Source organism: Danio rerio, chromosome 4 (genome assembly GCF_052040795.2).
Source record: "Danio rerio strain M-AB ecotype USA chromosome 4, GRCz13ab, whole genome shotgun sequence".
Classification (NCBI taxonomy): Eukaryota; Metazoa; Chordata; class Actinopteri; order Cypriniformes; family Danionidae; genus Danio; species Danio rerio.
In genome coordinates, this window is record NC_141024.2 from 26114178 (window position 1) to 26126207 (window position 12030).

At 39.8% G+C, this 12030-nt stretch overlaps 1 protein-coding gene across 1 annotated transcript; it reads right to left on the bottom strand.

Moving 5' to 3' along the window:
• Nucleotides 1-1273: 1273 nt before the first annotated feature.
• Nucleotides 1274-9421, bottom strand: LOC148679950 (syncytin-A-like). The gene is made up of 2 exons (XM_088649977.1): nucleotides 9239-9421; nucleotides 1274-4152 (listed from the first exon to the last, which is right to left on the bottom strand). The coding sequence occupies exon 2, from the start codon at nucleotides 3591-3593 to the stop codon at nucleotides 2457-2459; it is 1137 nt and encodes a 378-aa protein (XP_088506103.1). The 5' UTR covers nucleotides 3594-4152; nucleotides 9239-9421; the 3' UTR covers nucleotides 1274-2456.
• Nucleotides 9422-12030: the final 2609 nt, after the last annotated feature.

The window sequence follows — 12030 nt, forward strand, 5'->3', positions numbered from 1 at the left end:
GTGTAGACGGTATCCAAGAAAGTCAATAATTTGATATGAAGAATAGATTTGCAGATAGTCTAAAACTATTCCCAAATTAAGTAAATAAACAAAATTTTAACATATCTCTCAAAGGCAGGATTTTGACATTAAGCAAGCTTTTTCTGCTAAAGAGTTGATCCGGCTTTATTTAATTTAATATGGATAAAATAAAGAACATTAGCCTACATTAGTATTAATTTCATGAGATCCTCTTAATTATAGCTAAAAGCAAAATTAGCCTGATTGAATTAAACAGCACCTTGAAAATCCTGCCTCTTTCTGGAATGACCAACTTTTAAGTTGAGGGAGTTAATTTATTTTATTATTATTATTATTTTTATTTTGCTTTAATTTCAAACAATGTCTTTTAACATTGGTTTTTAATTTACAAGCATTTTATGCCTATAGTTATTTAGGCATAATTTGGCAAAACATACAGTTGAAGTCAGAATTATTAGCCCACCTTTGGATTTTTTATTATTTTTAAAAATATTTCCCAAATCATGTTAGACAGAGCAAGGAAATTTTCACAGTATGTCTGATAATATTTTTTCTTCTGGAGAAAGTCTTATTTGTTTTATTTCAGCAAGAATAAAAGCAGTTTTTAATTTTTCTAAAAATAATTTTAAGGTCAAAGTTATTAGCCCCTTTAAGGTGTTTTTTTTCGATAGTCTACACAAACCATCATTATTCAATAACTTGCCTAATTACCCTAGCCTGCATAGTTAACCTAATTAACCTACTTAAGCCTTTAAATGTCACTTTAAGCTGTATAGAAGTATCTTGAAAAATATCTAGTCAAATATTATTTACTCTCACAATGGAAAAGATAAAATGAATCCGTTATTAGAAATGAGTTATTAAAACTATTATGTTTAGAAATGTGTTGAAAAAATTCTCTCTTTGTTTAACAGAAATTGAGGGAAAAATAAAAAGGGGGCTAATAATTCTGACTACAACTGTATTTGTTGTACAAAAGTAAATACATTTTGATTGTTGGGTTAAAAAAATAATAATATGTGGGATTTTTCTTTTGTTTATGGAGGGGTTTTAATAACAGTTTTCTTGTGGTGTGTCACACGCTTACATGTTTGAAACAGTTGTTGGCAAATTATCCTTTACCACAAAATAAGTGCTCATTCCCTGTTACGTGCAAAGTAGTCTCTTGCAATAGTCTGTTATTTGAACTTGTAGTGGCTATTTTCTCTAAGGAGGCTCTCTCAGTGGTCAAGAAACAAAGTCTTACCCGGGATGTCTTTTACAAGTTTTATTCTTTATAAAGAAGATCACAGTCATACAGCAACAACAGTTTCTGCAGAGTGAGATACTAAAGTAAGCAGACCTCGTACTCACCTACAATTACGTCAGGCGTCTTCTGCTGACGTATCTAGTTTGTACTGCTTACGAGGTCAACTCCCAATAAGGCCTCACCTACAATTACGTCAGGCGTCTTCTGCTGTTCGTGCGATATGCTCATAACAACCACACATCCTTCTTAGGATAATGAAAAAGCTTTCACCTAAAGAAATATAGTTATCTATAAAAATGTACACATAGGTTTTATGATGAACATATGGAGAACACAGATACACACACATGTAATAATGAGTCTTAGACAAGTTTCTAACATATAAAGCTCATCTAAAAATGAATTTCCATTACAATTCCTCTCTTTTTATCATTCATTGATAACTCATCATCAAATTCATTTTTTTTTTCACCTTTTCTAAAATCACACTAGTTATAAATCACATTCTGATTATATTGATCATGCTGTTTACAAAAAAATCATTCCAATTATATTAATCACACTGGTTACACAAATCATTTAACAGGTTTCTGCACACATTAATACACTAGAGATGTTCAAACCCTCTTCTTAATATAGTTTCCCCATTAAGATTTACTTTTCAAAACATCCCTCTTCCCTGGGAGCCGGGCTAAACGAATAATCACTGTTATTGCGCTACTGACCGAAGTCAGACCCTCAGTCACCCCTCAGAGGTTTCCATCACAGAAATTGCCTGTTATTTGCACACTATTGATTGATTTTACACAACAAAATTCAGAAACATTTGTCAGTTAATTAAAATAACTAACCCTCTACATTGTTAATTAAATCATAATACTCATAAACATAGGAACAGGTTGTTTCTGTACCCTAAACATACATCACATTTACACTCTTCTCTCGATTTTCATGCAAATGATCACTCTTTTAAGACTTGTTACAGAACATACAACTCATGCAGTTTGCTGTTTTTTTTTTTTGGATAGACCCAAAATACATGTAAGCAAGCAAATAGTCGTCTCAAAATTCAAACAAAAAGTCAGATCCATTAACATTTTTTCTCAATTAAGTAACAGCCGTCACCTTAATCTGTTCTTAGTCTGTTCACAGGTTTTCTTTGTTCATATCCACATAGCTGCTGCTATCACCAAAAGTCATAATCAAATTCATCCCCCATATCAATATTCATACCCTCTTTGTTGACAGCCATCTTTACCATCTGAAGGGATGTTGTAGATGTAATCAGTCTGCCCACTGACCATGATATAAATCTGAAAATACATGGCAGACAACACAATAACACTAGACCCACCCCCACTACAGGTAAAACTACAGTAAAGGCCCAGTAGATCCAGGTTCCCCATTTAAACGCTAGCCAATCTAGCCAGGAGTTGTTAGCTTTCTTGGGCTCTTTAACGGCCATTCTCATTTGGGCCACTATATCAGTGATGTTTGAACTGTAATCAGGTAAGCTGAAACAGCAGGACACGCCCACGAGACGACAGAGGCCGCTCTTCTCGGCTGTTAGGATGTCTAATGCCATTCTGTTTTGGATTACCGCGTCTCTAATTTGCTTCATCTCATCACTAATCAGTGTCAGAGCACTTTCAGTACTGTTTGCAATTGCTAAAACCGACCATGCCAATCCATTGATTTTGTTAATAGTTACGGCTGTACCCCCTCCGTAGAACAGTGACAACCCAATATTGGCCCCTATTGATGTCCAAAGGTCAAACAACACATAACCATTGTAACTGTCAGGCATGTTCCCAGGCAAAACACTAACACTTCTCTTATGTCTTCCCCCTGTGTTTTCATCATCACCTGCAAGATAAATAGAAGTACCCACATTCATCAAAGCAGGATAACAACACCCAGACCACCCATTTGTTGGTAATGAGTGAAACGCTCTGTCCCCACACACCCACACTGCTGCTGGTGATGAGTCACTCGGACTGTCAAACGGACACTGAAAGTACCTTCTCACACCTTTGATCATCGCTGTGCAGTTGTAGGGTGATTTATCTGATGTCTCTATCTTCAGTCTGCAGTCAGACCAGCCTGTAGTGGTAGTTGCAACGTTCTTTCTGGTAGGATGACACACACACACATCTCCTTGTGTGCGCACAATTCGCAGAGGTGGCAATGCAATTCCAGACTCATTCATCCGTGATGCTTCACAAGTCAAAGGCGTGCACGCCTTGTTACCTTGACCTTGCGACATGGCTGACTTCACTGGCTCGCTTACTCCCTTTTCTCCGTCTCCTCCGTAGCCTCCCATCCAGGCTTTCTCTGTGTCTGTTGCTGGCTCATATATTGGTTTTACAACCGCATTTGCTGTTGGGGCAGGTGTCTTCACAACGATTTTAACAGTCTCATACCAGTCTGTTCCTTACACGTCGATGCCACAGTAATAAGTGCCGGTGTCGGACATTTGGACCTTTTCAATCATAACTGATGGCCGTTTGATGTTCTATTCAGGAGTTACTGTTTCACACACCCCTCTTGACTTTGTTGTTGTTTCTCCCCAGCTGTGACCTTGCTTCACTCAGATATCAGCCTGCTGTTTTCCTTCAGACAACTTCAGAGCCCCTCTTTCTCTCCTACTCCCTCGCAGAATCCTCCTCAGGTGGTGGAATTTTCCTGCAGTGCCCAGCGTGCACCCACGTCGCCCGCTCCGCGACCTTCACCGCTGTCTCAGTGGTCAGTAGCACTTGAAATGGACCCAGCCAACGTTTCGCTCTCCAGCTCTTTCTCCTCAGGTCCCTTATCACCACGAAATCGCCAGGCCTCAGATTGTGTAGTGGTCTGTCAGCTGCCTTCCCTAATGCGGCCTTTACCTGCACACAAACATTGGACAACACATGAGACATTTCTTTACAGTAATTCAACATGTCATCCTCACACACATCTGTTGAGGACAGCTGCTGTTTTCCCCCATTCACACCTACACGTGGTGGTCTGCCAAAGACAATTTCAAAACGGGCTCAAATTCATTTTTGGTCTTTTTCTCATTCTCATGTACATCAGGACAATTGGTAGAGCTTGAACCCATGTAAGCCCTCTGTCTTCACAACATTTTGCCAATTTGTTTTTCAGAATACCATTTTCTCTCTCGACAGCTCCGCCTGAAGCTGGATGGTAACTGCAATGTGTTCTCAAATCAATTTCCAAATATTGGCCCACTTGTTTGATTGCTTCATTAACAAAATGAGTACCATTATCTGTGCTTATTTTTTGTGGTATTCCCCATCTCGGCATGATTTCAGTCAGTAACGCTTTTGCTACCGCAGCCGAATCTTGTTTTGAGGTTGGAAAAACTTCAACCCACTTTGACCACATGTCAACCATCACCAAACAGTACCTTTTCCCATTGCATGGGGACAATTCAATGAAATCCATCATCAAATATTCAAAAGGCCCTGTTGGAGGTGGATGAGATGATAGTGGAACCTTTTATCGCTCTGGCCACATTATGTGTGTTGCAAATTACACATCGTCTACAGAAATTGTCCGCAAATGTAGTGAACCCCTTTGAGAACCACAGTTCGTTCATTTGCGCAACCATTGCTGTTTTTGACAAATGATCTTTACCGTGAAGTAATTTCGCATAATGTTGGAAAAAATGTTTTGGTAAACACGCCTTGCCCTCAGCACACTTCCACACATTATCTTTCATCACACGGCCAGACTGTCTCCACTTGTTTTTCTCCAGCCCCGTCGCGAAGGTCTGCATATCCTGCAAAGAACAACACACGTCATTGTCATTATCAACAGATACCAGAGAACATTCAGAGTTGTCCTCGTCTCGGGACGCCGCGACTTTTGCTGCTGCGTCTGCTCTGGAGTTACCTGCAGAAACAGAATCTTTGTTGTTAGTGTGCGCTGCTCATTTACAAATGGCCAGTTTGTCAGGTAGTAAAATCGCATCAAGCAGCGCTGCCACTAAAGAAACATGGGGTATCGGTCAACCATCAGACTTTAGAAATTTTCTGTGTTTCCACAGAGCCCCAAAATCATGAGCTACCCCAAATGCATACCTAGAGTCAGTGTAAATGGTAGCTTCTTTTTCTGCCATCAATTTACATGCCTCTGTCAACGCCACGAGTTCTGCAGCCTGTGCCGAATAGTGCCCTGGTAATTTACCAGAAGCCATCACATCAAATTCAGTTGTTACAGCGTAACCAACCTTATTCTGGCCTGTTAGTGGATCTTTGAACGCTGAACCATCCACAAAGAGGACATTGTCACAATTTTCAAGTGGTTCGTCAGAGAGGTCAGGTCGTGGTGTACACACCTGTTCAAGTGCTGTTAAACAACAATGATGCTCTTCCCCATCCTCCTCAGTAGGAAAAAGAGTAGCTGCATTTAAACCAGTACATCGTTTAACAGTCACATTTGGCATATCTAACAAGATAGTGTGATATCTCAGCCAGCGAACTGTTGACAGATGCGATGTTTTTGTTCTTGAAGTATCATGGACACAGAATGTGGCACTATCAATATCAGATCAGAATAACCAACAAAATCTCTTGAAGCCATAACAGCTTTTTCCGCAGCCGCCACTGCTCTTAAGCAACGTGGCAGGCCTGCTGCTACAGGGTCAAGTTTGCTCGAAAAGTAGGCCACAGGTCGCAATCTACCTCCATGATCCTGTAGGAGCAATGACGTCATGAACCCATTTCTCTCATCTACCATCTGAACAAATGGTTTTGTTGGTATAGGTAAACCCAATGCAGGGGCCTCAGCCATTTGTAACTTCATGTTTACAAATGCCTGCTGTGCCTCTGTTGTCCACTCTAGTTTGTCAGTGGATTTCATCCCCTTCCCTAATATTAGGGCTCTCAGGGGTTGTTCCAAAATTGCATAATTTGGAATAAATGTGCGACAATATGAGCACATTCCCAAAAAAGACAACATTTGTTTTTCGTCAGCGGTTTTGGTGCATTTTTTATACCACTCACCCTTTTTTCAGACAGAGATTTACTGTGTGGTGTAATGACATGCCCCAAAAATGTTACCTTTTGTTTAACAAACTGCAATTTTGTCAAATTCACTTTGTGGCCCTCCTTAGCCAGGTGTTTAAGGAGAGTCACAGTGTCTTTCACACATGTCTCCTCTTCCTCAGCACATATCAACAAGTCATCAACATACTGTAGCAAAGCAGTTCCAGCTGTCAGGGTCAAAGGTTCCAAACTTCTTAACAACGCTTCATTGTACAAAGTTGGAGATGCTGTAAAACCCTGACACAGACGTGTAAAGGTGTAGCCTTTACCGTTGAAATTGAATGCAAACCAAAATTGACTGTCTTTGTCCACTGGCACACTGAAAAATGCATTTGCCAGATCAACCACTGAATAGAATTGTGATTTTTCAGGAATTTGTGACAAAATCGTGTACGGATTTGGAACTAATGGAGCCCTTTGTTTGACAGCTGCATTTACTGCTTGTAAATCCTGTACAAAACGCCATTCTGTAGGCATCCCATTATCCTTTATCTTTTTAACAGGAAAAATAGGGGTGCGAACCTCAGAATTGTTGCATGGTACAATAACGCCCTGTTCCAGTAAAGCCTCAAACACTGGGGTAATGCCCTCAATGGCTTCCCTTTTCAAAGGATATTGTTGCTGACAAGGTCTGTTATCAGATTTTTCTGTGATTTTCACTGGATCACAACCTTTGATTAAACCAACATCATATTTGCTTTTAGCCCACAATTCACTTGGTATTTCGGCTAAAGCTGGGTGTATGTCTGCAGCGTTAAAGTCAACCATGCAAGAATTCTTTACGCAAAGTTTGTCAATAGCAGTCACAGTTCTTGAAACAGCTGTTTCACTGTCCACCCTAAACTCATTCGAGAGCGCGCTCAGTCTTCGGCTTCAACACACTGCTTCACAAACAGGCCTAAATCAGCCCAAGACTGAGTTTACCCTTGCAAACTGATATGTGAGGCACAGCCTGTGCTGACATGAGATATAATGAACACTGCTTTTCTGACAGGGACACTGAAGCTGCACACAGACTATCCTTTCAGTACATTTTCTCTAAAATCAATGTTTCATTCACATTTGTCTCAAACCAAGCTTTCTCAAATTCCTCATTTGTAAATTACGACATGTGACATACAATGCAGTTCAATTATATCACTGTCAAAAGGTTTAACACGTTCTTTAGCCAATTTGCAAATTTAATTAGCCCATTCATTGTCTTCAATGAGCCATTCATAGGCCCACTTTGGCTCTTGTGATTCAATTTGTAAACAACAAATTCCTCCCCTTCAATCACTCTCACACCAGAGGAATCTGCCGTTAAAATCAAGTTTAGTTTACACAAAATGTCCCTTCCGAGGATGGGAACAGGGCATTTTGGTGAACAAACAAATTCATGTCTGAAAATTTTACCCCCCTCTGTTTCACAGGTCAGTGGACCTGTAAATCGCTCGATCACTGTATGACCAGATGAAGACAGAGACTTGTGCAATTTGGTTGATAGAGGTATTTCACACTGTAAGTCACATGGTCATATACAAGATCTGCTAGCGCCGCTATCAGCTAGAAACTCAACTGTTGTACCCTCAACTTTCATGCAATATTGTGGCATGTCTAGAAATGCTTCATTATTAAACAATAATGCCATTTCATCAGAAAAATGATCAACATCACTGTGATCAAAATTACAGTGGGAAATGCAAGCTTTTCCTTCATTGCAGAGAGCCAGTATATCAGTGTATGTGATTATGTGTGTATAAAAATGTGTCTGCATTTAAACATGTTAGTAAAAAATGTTCACTTTCCTTTACTGTAGCTGTTGGCTGCTTGCCCAGACCCTCTCCATTCTGCTCTTCCCTCTCCGCACATCAGCTCCGTTGTTGGTTTGCGCCTTTCGGGTCAATCCTTGACCAAAAGTCCATCTCGGTGGCAAGCGCAGACATTTGGTACAGTTTCTCGTTATGTACACCACAGGCTCTGCAGATTTAATCGCCATCCGTCACATTCCAGTTTCTCCATCTTCTGGTATCTTTCTCACCCTTGACACCTTTGTCGTCTTTGAACTTGCGATATCTTTAGTTGTCAGGTCTTGGTTGGATCTTTGGTTGGCCGCTTGTACCAGAGCCATGTGCAGCTCATTTTCTGCTTTCTTCTTGTCTTGCTCTTGCTTCACTGTCAGCTTGTCTTCAACATGTTGAGCACACAGCAAAATGTCTGTTAAATGTCCATTTCTCCAGTTAAAACAGATGTCCTCCACTCGTTCGAGGTGGGAATTTCGTTGGTGCGGTCGGAGGTCTTCTGGGACAGTAGCAGTTGAGGTCTGGGTCAGTTCTCAGGGCTCGCAGCTCAGCCACGGGATAGTGATGGTACGGCGGTACATGAATGGAAACAGATGTATAGAAAAGATTAGTAATGCTATTTAATCTTTCATTCACACTTTCACATTTTTCACTTGCTTTTTCCTTCACTTTATCTCCTTCATTCTTTTCCCTACATGACACTTCTTCATTCTGATTTCACTTTCGCCCCTGATTTCAACCTCCTTCTGGAAGTAAATCGCACAGCCTGGATTTCAGCTTCTTTTTGGAAGTAAATTGTACAGCCCCCTGATTTCAACCCCCTCCCGGGAGTAAATCGCAGTTAGCTAGCCGAACGTATTAAAAAGATCTTTATCTTAGACAGGCGCCAGATCTCACTTGTATAAGGTCTTGATCTCAGCTAAACGCCAGATTTCACTTGTAACAACGGTCTCGATCTCCGCCCGATGTCCGATCTCACTTTCATTAATCACGCCGCTATCCCACAGAGACAGATCTACCAGCATGGTGAGGCCCAATTTGCAGTAAAAACCCTTCTAATTATTTTGATCACAATAATCAAATACCCAAAACTTGTTAAATTTCCTTTTTTAACAATAAACAAAGAATTTGTTTCTTACCAGAGAGTTCAGATGCCACTGAGTTCTTTTCCCAGATGTCAGTTGGGTCCCCCTCCGAGCCCGGCGGTCGGCCCCTCAACCCTCAATCGCGGGGCAGGGCTGTGACACGAAGTCCCAGGATGATCAGTCACTGTCCGCAGGGTCCGGAAAAGTTCCTCCAAGACATCCCACTATTCTGACACCAAATTGTAGTGGCTATTTTCTCTAAGGAGGCTCTCTCAGTGGTCAAGAAACAAAGTCTTACCCGGGATGTCTTTTACAAGTTTTATTCTTTATAAAGAAGATCACAGTCATACAGCAACAACAGTTTCTGCAGTGAGAGATACTAAAGCAAAGTGTGTTCACCTTTTTATCTAGTTTGTACTGCTATACGAGGTCAACTCCCAATAAGGCCTCACCTACAATTACGTCAGGTGTATTCTGCTGTTCGTGCGATATGCTCATAACAACCACACATCCTTCTTAGGATAATGAAAAAGCTTTTACCTAAAGAAATATAGTTATCTATAAAAATGTACACATAGGTTTTATGATGAACATATGGAGAACACAGACACACACACATGTAATAATGAGTCTTAGACAAGTTTCTAACATATAAAGCTCATCTAAAAATGAATTTCCATTACAAACTTCAGACACAGCATGAAATCCACAGATTTAAAAGATTAAGTATTTCAAAATCTCAGCAAAGGATTATTAAAACGTTCATTCTGCACCCTCAGGGCACATCATTTCAACATCTTAACATCTATAAACATATAAAAGACGTAATTTGGACACAATTGTGCTTAGTGTGCTTCTAAATTATTAACATTTAGATGAATATGCCTATTTTCCACATACTTTATCCGCCTTTTGATTTTCAGCAATTCTGAATACTTATTGTAGTATTTCAAACAATACCACACAGTGGAGTCCAGACAGCCAATAACAAGCGACACACAGCACCACGACGGATGCGGCACTCTCGCTTTCTATCTCTCAGAAGCGCTATATTTTTAGACCACCCGCTCCCATCCAAATTACACCAGAGATACCAGATGCTACCACGTTTTTTTTTTTTTGTGGAAATTTATTCCCGCACTGCAAGAAATCTGGTTGGGTTCAGCGACTCTCACGGTACAGCCACGGGGATGCAGACCTCTAACCCAAAGTTCCGAAATATAATTAAACTGGTAAAATTATACAGACCAAAACAAAGACATAGAATGCACATCTTCAAAGGTAAATAACCAAATTTAGCATTGTTTTTCAGAAAAACAAGCACATTCACTTAGCATGTTTCTTAAATATCTGCTATCATATTATGTTTCTTTAGAAGAGTAAATACAGCACCATTAAAGGCCAGTCAGTTTCAAACAGAGAGTTGAGACTTGAATGGTAAACAGAAAAGAGCAGCACAGAAAAGAAAAATTGTGTGCCCTGGCCTGTGACCATGCAAACACCGTGCTCCAGCAAGCCCTCAACACTTCACCAATCAAGTCAGAATAGCATAGCTGAAGTTATTGTTTACTCAACTAAGAAGAACTTAACTACCTTCTAATGACCCACCAAGACTTGTATCAAAGACTGCACTGAACTACCACACAGCAGCTGATACATATGCAAGTATTGTACATTTTAACTAACCAGAGGTTTAGATTAAGCTTGTCCACCCTTTTAAAAAGGTGTGATAGTTTTTCAGACAGTAAACTTGCTTGTTTATTTATTCCCCTGCTTCATTTTACCAACCGGTTTGAATGCTTGTTTGATTATTTGTGTGTTTGTTTAGTCATTGTTTGTCTTAACTTTGCTTGAGCCAGTTTTCACCATCCGCTGCAGTGCCTTATGCTCAGCAATAGAGCAGCTTCCATACCAGACTGTGATGCAGTTGGTCGGGATGCTCTCTATTGCACAGTGCTAGAAGTTCATCAAGACGGTTGAAGACAGCTGGTTCTTCTTAAGTTGCCTTAAGAAAAAGAGACCAGACCTTGTCCAAGTTGGAGGTGTTGGTGGTCCAGGACAGGTCCTTTGATATGTGGGTCCCTGGATGTGAGTCCTTAACTTAAAGGATTAACGCTGAATGTTCAGAAGTTTTAATTGTAAACATAATTATGGTAATTGAAGTAATTAAATACTGATCCAAACATGCATAATTAATTATAAAAAGTTCAGTTTAACAATGTCATGGCAATTATTCTGAAGTTTAAGATCAAGAGCTTAAATAGCAAAGAGGGAAGTTCACACAGAGTAAAGTTCACTAAATGTCCACTCCTTTATTCGAAGTGCTGCTTATTTATACAGCTCAATTAAGCTATGACTGAACTAATGGCTATAAGCCAGGCCACAGTGCTATCAAAAAGAAACCTAGATTAACATATTTTTGAAAGCAACAGGAAACTGTTTGCCAAAAAAAACATCCTGTCTGGCTATGTCTTGCTAAAGAGCTGCAGCTCAATGATAAAGGAAACATTTTACAAAGTATATCAACCTAACTGATATTTTCAGGATAATTCTCCATCACACTACACTTCCCAGAACTCCCCTTTACTTGTAAAGTGAATTTTATTACTTCAGGCATGCAAAACACAAAATCCTTCTTAAGCATCCCAATCTTCTTGTCATCATCTGAATGTCCCAGTTTTTCCCCTTTTTTCTTCACTATTCTGAAACACATTTATATGTTCTAATGAACTCTTAATTGCTGTATTTCAAACTTTTATCCTCCACAATTAGCACATTTATTCTCTGGCCCATCCTTACATTTTCCATTCTCATGTACTTTTGTTTCCTTTACCTCAAGCCACAAT

What these genes read in the sequence shown, in the direction of transcription:
- LOC148679950 (XM_088649977.1), bottom strand. Translation starts at nt 3,593, where the DNA reads ATGGGAGGCTACGGAGGAGACGGAGAAAAGGGAGTAAGCGAGCCAGTG.